The 13,608-nt window shown below is 34.7% G+C and overlaps 1 protein-coding gene across 1 annotated transcript in view; it reads right to left on the bottom strand.

Annotated features, from left to right (window-relative positions):
* Positions 1-335: 335 nt before the first annotated feature.
* Positions 336-13,608, bottom strand: part of SCN9A (sodium voltage-gated channel alpha subunit 9) — a 105,545-nt gene continuing 92,272 nt past the window's right edge. The window contains exons 24-26 of the mRNA XM_064287042.1: positions 8,452-8,556; positions 6,827-7,097; positions 336-3,627 (exon numbers count right to left, since the gene is read on the bottom strand). Of these exons, the coding sequence (XP_064143112.1) occupies positions 2,444-3,627; positions 6,827-7,097; positions 8,452-8,556 (1,560 nt within the window). The 3' untranslated portion in view covers positions 336-2,443. The remainder of the gene's footprint in view (positions 3,628-6,826; positions 7,098-8,451; positions 8,557-13,608) is intronic.

Below are 13,608 nucleotides of genomic sequence, written 5' to 3'. Positions count from 1 at the left end.
TTAGCAGGTATGTGATGCAATGCTCTACATAGTCTAGGACAACACTGCATGGTATCTTTTGTATTAAATTTATAAAGTGGCTCAAATAACTTAAGACTAGGATTTAACATAGATGTAAAGAATCTCTGGCCCTAGATTTAATTTCCTATGTACCTTAGGACAAATGTCTAGAAAAAATAATCTCTTTCATGTATACCACACTTTAAAAATTGTCTAGATAGGAATTTCTGTGGAAGTGTCTCTGTTTGTCTCTGTCTTTCACATGTCTATTCCTTAGTCTCTTCCTCCTTCAGTCTCTCATTGTCTACCCATACCTTTTCATGTCTTTGAAAAAAAAAAAAAAAAAAACCATTGCCCTGGAGTCGATTCCAACTCATAAAAAAACCACATAAAACAGAGTAGAACTGCCCAATAGGGTTTCCAAGGCTGTAATCTTTATGGAAGCAGAGCGCCATATTTTTTCTCCCTTGGAGCAGCTACTGAGTTTGAACCTCTGACTTTCAGTTAGCAGCTGAGCATTTAACCACTGTACTACTGGGGCTCCTTTCACATCTATAACCAAAACCAAACCAAACCTGTTGCCATCAAGCTGATTTCGAGTCATAGTGTTTATTAAAAACCTGGTGAATTCAAACTGTCCACCTTTTGGTTAGCAGACAAACTCTCAACCACTATGCCACCAGGGTTTCCCACAGCATCTACAGGTATGTTTAAATCTCCTTTATCATTAATTCATCACCACCACAACAAGATGTTTTAAGTACGTACCATAGAAATAGAAGTTATGTACTTTTTAAAATTTTAAAAACAAATGAATGAAATATATTCTATATATTTGCTTCAAAAACTTCCACAAAAACTTCCAGGTGACACTACTTTCTACTTTGTAACTCAGTTTTTCCTGTGCATGAATAACTTTGTAGAAAAAAATTCTCATATTCCTGGAATAAAGTCATGAAAAATATGCATCATGGCCATTTCTTTTCATTATTAACAAGGATTTTTTTTTTACTAGATTTCCAATCTTTGGGAAGATGACAACATTTAAGAAAAAATTAATATGTGCTTGGTAAACTATAAGCTGAGGGTACTTTACTGATAATGCAAAATATACCTCAGAGTTATAGAATTTAAAGGAGAAAGTGACATCCTTATTTTGTACATGAAGTAATGGAGGTCTAAAAGGATTACTTGAACAAAGTAGGAAAGCAAGTTAGTGGCAAGAAAGCAAGTTGGCAAGAATCCCAGTTGAAAGCTCTTTCATTCATACTACATGTAAGTCTGTGTTGAAAGCCTGCCATATATTATGACTCGAAAGCTTGCCAAACACATTTCAGATCGTATACAGTGGATACTGTGCCCAAGTCAGTATCTGCTCAAACATGCACCATGGTATCACATAGCTATTTTGCTCATCAGGAAGCACTTCATTGAAGGGAAACATCAACTCTGCTTAGTGCTAAAAGATGACTAAACAATACTGCATGAGCAAATAGAAAAATGTGACAGAAAAGATTAAGAATTAGGTCATTACTGGTGTTTTTGGGCAGCACAGTCCAGTGTTGGATTGCATAAAGAATAGTAAATAAAGCTTTCTTTTCTCAATTATCTTAATTTTTTTTCTTTTGAGAAATGTGATGTGTACTTAGAATAATTTTTCATATTTTGTGGTTATTGTATGGACAAAGAGGAATATAAAAGAGACAGGATATTAAGCACAATACTCTAAGTATCTTTACTTGGTTGGTATATGAGTCAAGATGAGTCAAAAGTATTTGTCCAATGAATAGCATACATATGTTTTTAAACCCATGGCGTTTTATAGGCACATATAAATTGGTTTTGATGCAATGCAGAATAAATTTAAGCACCTCAAAAATATAGAATGACCTCTGTACATAGATAAATGACTATTGCTCCCTAATAATAAGATACTTTAACTAAACATTCATCACTAATGTCCATCACTTCTATCAGGGCATTTCATTGCAAAAGCCAAGGCAAAATACTTCTGATGATTTCCATATAACAAATATTTCCCTAGTTATATGTATGTGCAAGTGTGTTTGCATGTGTGGATGTTTGTATTTACATGGGAAAAAAATGAATGATTACAATCCTGTGAAAGGATGACAAGGCAGATGTGAAAATTTTCTACATGGTCTTCTGATTTATTAAAATAAAAAAAAAAAAATTATATCGCTTTTGTTTGCTGTAATCAATAATCCCTAAAGAGTAACTTACAATTCTCACAGTATCATTTACCAATGCAAAAATAGCCATCTTCCAGTGCTGCCCACCTATCTTAGGGAATCAGAACTAGTAACTGCTCTGACTTTGAAATATTTTGGTAAAAAGTTTGGCATAGACCTCCTTAAAAGAGTCTTATTAACACAAATAGATCACCTTCACAGGCTGTAAACAATACATCAGAAATGAAGCTCTATTTTTTGCTTTCTTTGCCATCTTTCCCTTGGTGTTCCTTTTCTGTTTTGTCTTTTTCATATTTCTCTTTGTCTGGCTTTGTTACACTATCATATGAAGGTGGAGAGATGGTAGATGGGGTCACATCTGTTTTTTCTAGACTTGAGTCATTATCAAAAACCATATCTCCTTTATTGGGCAAATCATCATCTTTGTCTCCATCTTTTATATATATGCTTGATATGTTTTTGACATTTTGCCGTAAGCGGTAGCGTCTGTAAGCACGCTGAATGACAGTAGCAGATACATCCTCTTGTTTTCGTTTGAGTGTAGTCGTAATGGGTTCATAAGACACTTTAGAAGGATTTGCGGACATGAACCTTTCTTCCATTTGTGAACGAAGAGAATCCATCTCTCCGCCTTCACCCAGAACACGCTTTGTAAAAGCAAATAAGATGTCAAGGCAGTGGATCCGGTCACCACTGACCATGGGCAGATCCATGGCAATGAGCTGGACTTTGTTTGGTTTTGCTATGAGAAGCGGAGGATCCAGGGCAGCCGCAAAGTCAGAGAGTTTGCTGTATTCTATAAACTGGGTTGCATCTGGATCAAATTTCTCCCAAACCTCATAAAACATCTCAAAGTCATCCTCACTCAGGGGCTCAGTACTTTCTTCAGTGGCAACACTGAAGTTCTCCAGGATGACAGCGATGTACATGTTCACCACAACCAGGAATGATATGATTATATAACTGACAAAATAGAATATTCCAACAGAGGGGCTACCACAGTCTCCTTCAACTGAACTTCCAGGATGAACTTTTTTTGGATCACAGTCTGGTGGTGCACTGTTGAGAATAGGTGCCAACAATCCATCCCAGCCAGCAGAGGTGGTAATCTGGAACAGGCAGATCATGCTATTGCCAAATGTCTCAAAGTTGAACATGTCATTAATACCAGCTTCCTTTTTAACATAAGCAAAGTTGGACATTCCAAAGATGGCATAGATGAACATGACCAGGAAGAGCAGAAGGCCGATGTTAAACAAAGCAGGGAGGGACATCATCAAAGCAAAGAGCAGCGTGCGGATCCCCTTTGCTCCTTTGATTAGACGCAGGATTCGGCCAATCCTGGCAAGACGGATCACTCGGAACAGGGTAGGGGACACAAAATATTTTTCTATAAGCTCAGCCAGAAACATACCTATGTGAGGAGGGAAGGAGTAAAAAGGAAATATTTAAATATCCATAGTACTGAAAATCATGACTCTAAACAGTTTCATCCTCATTATTTTATTGATCTAAGATTGTAATTCTATACTGAAAGTAATTCTATAACAATCAAAGAACTGAGCAATTCCAAAGAAAAATTATTAGAATTGCTATTTACATTTTCCCCTTTTACAAAGTTTGTGGTCCTCACTTTTTTCTTTGAAAATAATTTTTCAAATTATAAAGATCATATCTACTTACAAAGCAAATTCAAACAATACAGTAAAATGCTAGAAGGGAAATATAAATCATTTGAAATATCACCAACCATAACTAACTACAGTTAATATTTTGTTGAACAACAATTCAGACATTTTTCTATGTGCATGCGTACAAATACAAGATTTTTTAGGTAAACTACTTTGGTCACTTGAGCATATGTCATGGAGATATTTCCATATGAGATAATTTATTTTAGTTGCATTGTGTTCTGTGAAAATAATTGCGTATTGAAAAACAACAGCATTTATGCTGCTTCTAGTTTTTGACTGAGATTGAATATCCTAATAGGTGTCTTTTTTCCTAGTTGCATGAGTATCTTTTGATAAAATATTAATAGAAATTGAACCAAACAGCATATTTAAAATTTTTATTATATATTGCCAAACCTATCTCCAGAAAGTCTGTACAAATGAACACTCTTAGTAGCAGTGTATGGAAGTGCTCATGCCCTACAGGCTCCCCAGTTCTGGGTATTGCCATTCTTCTTTGTAAGTTTTACCAGAAAAGCTTTAGGATGGTTTAAAAAATATCATTATTGTGATTTATTGAAACTAAATAATCCACAATATTTTTTTGTTTATCGGACTCTTGGTAGTCTTATTGGTTATTTCCAGCTTTCTCATTTTGGGCTCTTCAGGTCCGTTGCTCATTTTTTTATTGGCATGTTTACCTTTTTCTTACTGATTTATAAGGACTATTTTTCTATTGGAAGTACTATTCCTTTGTTGGCCTTAAATGTTACATAATTTTTCCCCTTATTCTTTGTGGTTAAACACTCGGTTGCTAACTGAAAGGTCGGCAGTTCAAATCCCCCAGCTGCTCCGTGGAAGAAAGATGTCGCAGTCTGCTTCTGTAAAGATTTACAGCCTTGGAAACCATATGGGGCAGCTCTACTCTGTCCTAAAGGGTCACTATGAGTTGGAATCAACATGACAGCAATGGGTTTTGGTTTTTCTCCCATATACTATTATGATTTTATGCAGTATTATCCATAATTTTTTTCAAGATTCAGGTTTATGTCATGCTTAGGATTATTCACGATCATGGTTATGAATATGTTTTTGTAATTTTCTTTTCTACTAGACTCCATTTTTTTACAATTTTAATTTATGTGCCCTTTTTATTAAATTAGTGATTCTACTTTTAAAGTTTCATTTCCAAACCCGTGCAGCTATGTTTTTCTACAGTTTACTTACTAACAATTTTATAATAGTTTTAATATCTAGAGTAAGTCACCTGTCATTACTCCAAATTTTCTTCCATATGAATTTTAAAATAACTTGTACTTACATTGTCAATTTATCACCCCCACCACGTAAAAAGAATCCTTGATATTTTCATTGGAATTGTGCTAAATTTATAGATTGATAAAAAATGATCATGAATTACAATGAGAGCCTTCTCACTGTAGTACAAGGTAAGCCTTTTATTTATTTAAGGAGCCCTGGTGGCACAGTGGTTAAGAGCTCAGGCTGCTAACCAAAAAGTCGGCAGTTCAAATCCACAAGCTGCTCCTTGGAAACCCTATACGGCAATTCTATTTTGTCCTTTAGGGTCACCATGAGTTGGAATTGACTCATCAGCAACAGGTTTGGTTTTTTTTTTTTTTTTTGCGGGGGGATTTATGTTTTCAGTTTTCTTCATAGAATTCTTACACATTTCTTGTTAAGGCTGTTTCTAGATATTTTATTTCATTTTTATTGCAAATGTGAATGAGATTTTTCTTCAAGTATATTTTCTAATTATTTCTATCCAGATAAGTAGACAATTATTAATGTTGGCAAATGTATTTTAAAACTTGTTCTTTCTGAACGGTTACTGAACACTTTTTTTAGTTTTGCCCTTATGTTTCAAAAAAATGCCATAATATGATCTGAAGATAACGATAATTTACTCCTTTGTTTCAATACATGTATCCTCTTTGTTTTCTCATCTAATTGCACTGGTTAACACTTTTAAAAACAGAGGTGACAGAGGGACACTCTTTTCCTGTTCCTGAAATAATGGGAATGCTTCTAGTATTATGCTTGTTGTTAGTGTGAAATTCCTACCCAAATTTTAATTCTTTTTCTTGTATCTTAACATTAGCGTCATCTCTGTTGGTAATTTTTTTCTTTTTGAAATATTTTACATACCTATTTTCAGTTTGTAGTACTCAATATTTTGGTTCTAGGTTTCTATGTCCTTTAACTTTGCTGGGCTTGTGTGACTATCTGTAAATTGAATTTGTATTTAATGATCTCTGCAATCCTTCCTCATCTAAAATTTATAATTTTAAAAATAAACACAATACTAAGGTACTGGGCAAGGCCTACGTAGGTAGTGGAAATAACAAGGGGATAAAAAGAACCCTTCAGAACACAGATATGGTAAAGAAAGGGGAGGAAGTAGAAACCTGTACTGTGATTCACAGACATGACTGTGGTTGGTTGAGAACTGATTATATTATACAGTCTTGCTGAATATTAAGCTGTAAGAAATGAAGGTAACATATTTTGCAACTTTAACTTCACTTTAAATTCAGAAAACATTTTCACAAAGGGTCACAGATATTCTGGCTACTGATATTATTAAAGGACAGATCTCATATGTGAGAAAAAGGAAGCGATTTCAGGTTCTGCATTGGTCTTCCAAGTCACACCTACATATAGGCAGGACAGTTACTTTTGAGAATGGTAATCTTAGAAAATAAATATTAAATAGTATAATACATGCTTCCAATGGGTAGGAATCATTTGGCCTTCAGACCTGTGGTATGAGCCCAGGGCTTCTGACGTGGAGATTTTGTTATTTTTAAGGTTCCTTTATTTCTTCATTAACTAGCTTACTCAAAAGCTACATTCAAGAATTTACCTAACTCGGAGTTTAGTTTTATTCTAAATTAAAACCTCATTAATATATGTTCTTACCTACAATGGAGAGAATCACAACCACAAAATCAAAAATGTTCCATCCTACAGTGAAGTAATAGTGTCTGAGGGAGATCAGTTTCAGCACACATTCTCCAGTGAAAAGGATAATAAAAACCACATTTATCCAGTATAAAATGTAATCCATATATTCACTCTGGCCCTCTTTTTCTACCATCATGGTTACCATGTTAAGGCAGATAAGAACCATGATGGTGATATCGAAAGCTTGGTTTGTTACTAGGTCAAATATACATCCTTGGAATTTGTTCTGCAAAGAAACAAGAGCAATAAGGAAGGTTGGGTAAATTTTGCAAATAGTATCCACAACTTATTACACAGTAAAAAACAAAAGTATCTATAATCAAAAACTTGCATAATTCTCCCTAGTCCGGAGTTCTTGCTTTGTATAAGACATATTATTAATCTGTTAAATCTAAATCAGAGTATATTTATATATATATGTATTTATACTGTTGACTTTCAGTATATCAGACCAGTCTTCAGTTAACTTTGTATTCTAAGATGTGTTTTTAAGCTTATCCACCCTAGGACATCAGGTATAATATACTAGGCAACTTTTATCTGAGACAACCTCCACTCTACCTGAGGTATGCGAAGGTAACAAAATGACCTGTGGCTAAATTTCTACTTTGGCATACTATTTTAACCAGTGTACTGCATTGTATTTTACTGGTATCACTTTTGTAATATCAGAGACCCATATTTTCTTATCTCTTCTATGTATAGAGTATATGTACTTCCACAATGTCCATACTTATACATTACTTTTCTTGTCAATCTCACTCATAGTGTTATGCTTTCCAGAAAACATAAGCTTTTCAAAATCTGTTTAAGAGTTGCATAGGCAAGTCTGAAGGCATCATATCAAGGTCAAGTAGGGCACTTAAAAAATTAAATACCAAAGTTTCAAATCCACAGATTCAGTAGATCTGGGTGGTACCTGTTAATGTGTCCATTTAAAAAGTGCTGAGTGGCACTCATGTAGCCAGCTGGGTATTAATTCTGCATCTGTCTTTATGACACCCTGTCTTCAGCCACAACACTTTGGTAAGGTGTGTTGAGTATAAATTGAAATGCATGTAACGCATATTAAAATTTTCAATTGTTATAGGAATGCAAATTATTACTTGACTGCTAAGACTATTTCCATCTAAGCCTATTCTTGTTTTTGGCCCCACAGTAGGATACAGTTATAGATTCATGACATGTCCAATTGCTTCTCTTGCAATTTTTTCTAATATCAAATATTTAAATGTTAGTTTTACACTATTGGTAGATACCAATCACACATCAGAAAATTGTCATTTAGATATTCAACTGAAAACATATTTTAATTTGCTATAGGCCATTGCACTTAGTCAGTCATGTAGGTAAGCTAAAAGCAAAAGTATATATAATTATTTTTGATCTTTATAGAAAAATAAAAAAAATAAGGATATTAACTGTGATCATGTTAAAAAAAGATCCAGTTTTAAAAGGACTTTTGTTCAAATTTTTAAAACATGAGTTCATCTATAATAGCAGTGCATGAAAGATGAATTAAAAATAATTTTGAAAATTTATATGCTAAAGATAATACATATATGTATATATTTTTTTACCCCTGGCCGAGGAATTGGCTTTTGTGGTTTCTTGGATCCAAGCTTTTTCATTGCATTATAGTATTTCTTCTGTTCTTCTGTCATAAATATGTCTTGACCTCCAAGGTAAAGAAAAAAAAAAAAAACTATTTAAAACCAGAATCATTGTCTATATATTTTTTCAGATAGTTAAGACAGGTTAAAAATGTACTAATATAGAAATGAAATGTATTTTATTGTGGGCAAAGTAGCTACAAATGCAATCTATCTTAAAGGATTATCTATATATAGGCACATAACCCTCCATACATAATGTAACAGACATATAAAATACATGTGCTATATATATATATTTTTTATATACAATATACAATAACGATTGGCTCAATTACCTTGTGGTGGACTAACCTGCTACTTGTCTCACCAAGCATTTTATTATTAAGTAACAAATATATTAGAAAAAGTTATAAGAAATACAAATAGTGAACATCTTCTCTCATGATGTGGCTTATATTTAGGACCCTTGTAAAGAGTAGGAGCTCAAAACAGCTACAAATAGTGTTAGGTTTTATATATATTTTTTAATTAATTTTAAAATACCATCTCTCCTTTAATACAGAAAAAATATACAATAAATATGTAGTACACTTATCCATATATATTTCAAAAAATTCTTTGGTTACCTCAAGTCCAATAAAAAATTTCAACGCAAACACTTTATTGCCAGGTACTGAGGAAATCATCAATAACCCAGAGTCCTTGACTTACACTGTTTTCCAGTTGAGCACGTAAAAGAAAACATAACCTTTAAGAAGCACCGATAAAAAGCCAACATCTAAATTAAAAAAAAAAAAAAAATTTTTTTATACTTTCCTATCTTATTAAGCACTAGGAAAGCCTAAATTTCACAAAGGGGAGCTAGAAGAATTAATTGTTCTTTCAGGTGCTACTAATTTCTTAAAATTATTTCTAATATTCTTTATGAGTATTCTACATTGGTTTGTACTATCACCTTTTTAGTGACGGAATAATTTGGGAGTTTATTTTTGAGAATTTATAGCTCTGAAATCCCTACGTAATTGTAGAGTCCTAAAGTTAAAGATAGTCTTGTTAAGGCTTCCCTAAAAAGGTAATATTGAGGCCCTGGTGGCAGAGTATTTGGCTGCTAACCAAAAGGTCAGCAGTTCAAATCCACCAGCTGTTCCTTGGAAACCTTATGGGGCAGTTTTCCTCTGTCCTACAGGGTTGCTATGAGTCGGAATCAACTCCACAGCAATGGGTTTATAGGTAGTATTCAGCTTCTTGTCATACTGCACCTTCTTATTTATCAAAACTTCCCTTTCTGTCTTAGATTGTTTTAATTCACCATTCTTCTAGCTGAAATGTAGTCTTTATGTAATTTTGATATTTATCTGATCTACTCATGGGAGGAAGGAACCCTGGTGACGCAGTGGCTAAGCACTCGGCTGTTAAACAAAAGATCAGAAGTTCGAATCCACGAGCCATTCCACAGGAGAAAGATGTGGCAGTCTGATCCCGTAAAGATTACAGCCTTAGAAACCCTATGGGGCAGTTCTACTCTGTCCTATACGGTTGCTATGAGTTGGAATTGACTTGTTTCATGCCAACGTCAAGTGAAGCACAGGTTCTTTATTACTCATTGATGGGGGGCTGAAAATCATAGCATGCCAAGTACGTACCAAAAGAAACTAGGAAAACACTGATGGAAGAACTCTGAATTAGAGGTGAAAATCAAAGTTTTGTTTTCCCCTGATGATACTCTGGTTGCCAACACGAAGAAACTAAGAAGAGATTACAAAATCCTTCAAAAGAAAAGCTTTTGTTGTTTGTTTTCTTGTGATTAGCTTTTTAAGGCCTTGTACAAAATGTACTCTTTTAAAGCTGGGTGGCAGAAATTCTGGAAGTCAAGCTGGCCTTTTTCTATGTTACCCTGTATGTCCAGGTTGTATTACACTGCGGTTAAGAGTTCAGTTCAAGTGTTCAGATCCCTTCTCTGTTGTCCCTCATCAAGTTTCTTAAACTTTAAAGTATGAATCACTTCATCTTAACATTACTAACTACCTCATTGTTGAGAGGATCAATTGAGATAATGCATACAAATCATTTGGCATAATACTTAGTGCAAGACAAATCCTCAATAAATGTTAGCTATTTCTGTTATTGTTATTATAGTTATTGTTATCCTAATAGGGTTTCTGCTACCGAAAAGGGTTCTTATTATTTAGGATTTACTCATATGTGTCCTTGCCTGTGCAAAGCATCTGTGTAAATATATATGTTCTCTTTTTATAATTTGCATCCATTAATAATTTATGTGCTAATATTTTAGAACATAGAATATGTTTTATGATGATTTTAAAAACATTTTTCACATGAATTTATTAAAGGTGAAAACTTATATAAGAATGATGGATATTTGGAAAAACTAGTAAATTGATGATGGTCATTAGAAAGAAGTGTAGGTAGCTGGTCGAGCCATATGATGAGATCAAAATGTTGAAGTTAAAAAGTGTAAGAGGCAATTGCCTTATGGAAAAAAATATGAAGTTAAATGGACCTTTAAATCCTGACTGTACTAGTGACCTGTTAGTTGTTTTTAAACAAGTTACTTATCTTTTCTAGGCCTCACTTACATACGGATACCACTTTCTTGAGTTCGTTCTCTGGATTGCTGTTAGGTGCCATCCAGTCTGTTCTGACTCATAGGGACCTTATACGACAGACTCGAACTGCCCCACAGGGTTTCCAAGGAGCGGCTGGTGGACTTGAACTGTGAACCTTTTGGTTAGCAGCTGAACTCTTAATCACTATGTCACTGGGGCTCCAGTCTATGGATTAGATGAGTTTATATACATAAAGCATCTAGCAGAAGACATTCTATGTCGTAGGTGCTAACTAGCTGAAGTATTGGTTCCATCTTCTTTCCTTCTCTTGGCAGAGTGGAAAAAATCTGAAATCATTCAGATAAGGGCAGACAACACAAGGTATGCTCAGACTGCAAGGTAAACTACTAGAAGTACAGTAGGGGGTAGTGGCAGTTGTCAGTGTTTCTAAACCAGTAGCTTTTGTCTAACAGCAATAGTGATGGTCCATCAACCCATCCTGTCTTTATTCCTGCAGGGGCAATTCTAGTAAGAATAACATTTAAGAGCAATGGGATCAAAGTAACTAGGACTGGCTATAGGGTCGCTATGAGTTGGAATTGGCTTGACAATGGGCTGGGTTGAGTCTGTGTCTGGTCATTATTGCTCCTTCTAGACATGTTTAAATTTAATGACACAGGGAATGCTGGGGAATCATATGTGTGTGCTTGTATATTAAATACACACATGTAATGAATAAAGCTAAAAAAATAATTAAGTTAAAAATTAGGGTAAAGTCTATAATATTTTCAAAATTATTCAAGGTCCTTTGTTGAAATACATAAGTACATGAGAATGTTAGGCAAGTTTGACTCTCAGATATAAAATAATAAAATATGAAATTGAAAAAAATCTGAAAAATAAGCATTTATGCTTAGAAACATAAGCATAAACAACATTTTAACATCTGTTAAATTCTCCTTTGGTTGTGAATTATCAATCATGCACACTAATGAAATTTCAGTTACGCCACCAGGGTTTCCATGTCTTCTCTAAGATCCTAAATTGATGTTAAATCATTGGCTCTTGTAATTTTATACCTCATCCTCTAATGAGACCTCTTTTCCTGTGGGTGGTGCCACAGCCACAGTAAATTGACAAGAAACCTGACCATCTTTGATTTCAAAAAAAAAAAAAAATCAAACCTGTTGCCCTTGAGTCGATTTCTACTCATAGCCATCCTATAGGACAGAGTGGAACTGCCCTATAGGGTTTCTAAGGAGCAGCTGGTGGATTTGAAATGCTGACCTTTTGGTTAGCAGCCTGAACTCTTAACCACTGCACTACTAGGTTCCTTGATGTTTTTATTTGTCTGCAAATCACAAACAATTCTATAGCCTCTACCCCATGAAATCTCTTAATTAAACATACCCCCTGTTTTCCACGGCCACAAAGGACTCATTTGGAGACTATAACTGTGGTTCAGATGGCAGGTGCAGAAGGATCTGAACCAGTCTTTTGTCTCTCCTCTCTCCTAATCATTCTGTGCATGATTGAGATTAAATTTTTATTAAATTTCAGTTTCATAGACTCTGGGAAAAGCTACTCTGGAATCAGACATATGAGGAAATGCCTCCCCAGCTCTCAGACCAAGTGCAAGTAATGTAACCTTTCTGAGAGGTTAAATGGGGATACTTATTTCTTCTAGGGCTGTAAACTTGACCAAGGTTGCACATGTTAAGTATTTAACGCAGGATCGGACGCATCGTCAAGCTAATGTCTTGCTTGTATGTTCTTCCTTGCTTGAACCACCTCAATGTCATATCACCTCCTGTTGAAAAAGATGTCTAAAATGGCATCTTACATCTGCTCTCAAGCTACTTCTCTTCTCAAATCTTAAGCTCCATCTAAACTGGATTGCTATTCCTTAAACATCTGCTTTAAGAAATGTTTATTTATCACTGCTGGGCATTTGTTCAGAATTCTCTGTTCACCAGCATGTGCATTACCTATCCTTTTCCTTTACAGTTGCTACATGTCATCCTAATTACTATCATGTAATATAGTATTTGGGGATACAATATAATAAAAAAAAAAAACCAAACCCACTGCCGTCAAGTCGATTCCAACTCATAGCGACCCTATAGGACAGAGTAGAACTGCCCTGTAGAGTTTCCAAGGAGCGCTGCCTGGTGGATTTGAACTGCCGACCTTTTGGTTAACAGCCGTAGCACTTAACCACTATGCCACCAGGGTTTCCATACAGCATAATAGAGGACCTAAAAGAATAACTACAGGTACAGGATGTATGGGGTCAACTACTGATTCTATCACTTACTAGATGTATGATCTTGGGTAAATTCGTTTAACCTCTTTATGCCTTCATTTCCTCATTTGTAAGACAGAGTCTATAACAATACCTTTCATGGTTGATGTGAAGATTAATGAAATAAAAATCTCAGTAGAGTGCCTGACTTACAACATTCATAATATTTCATTACATCTCATTTTTTTCTGCTACAATGCAAACTTCATGAGCTCAGAAACATACCCATCCCAATATATACCACACAGT

The sequence above is a fragment of the Loxodonta africana genome, chromosome 6 (assembly GCF_030014295.1).
Source record: "Loxodonta africana isolate mLoxAfr1 chromosome 6, mLoxAfr1.hap2, whole genome shotgun sequence".
In the NCBI taxonomy this organism is placed as follows: domain Eukaryota; kingdom Metazoa; phylum Chordata; class Mammalia; order Proboscidea; family Elephantidae; genus Loxodonta; species Loxodonta africana.
This window is presented reverse-complemented; position numbering and strand designations above follow the sequence as displayed.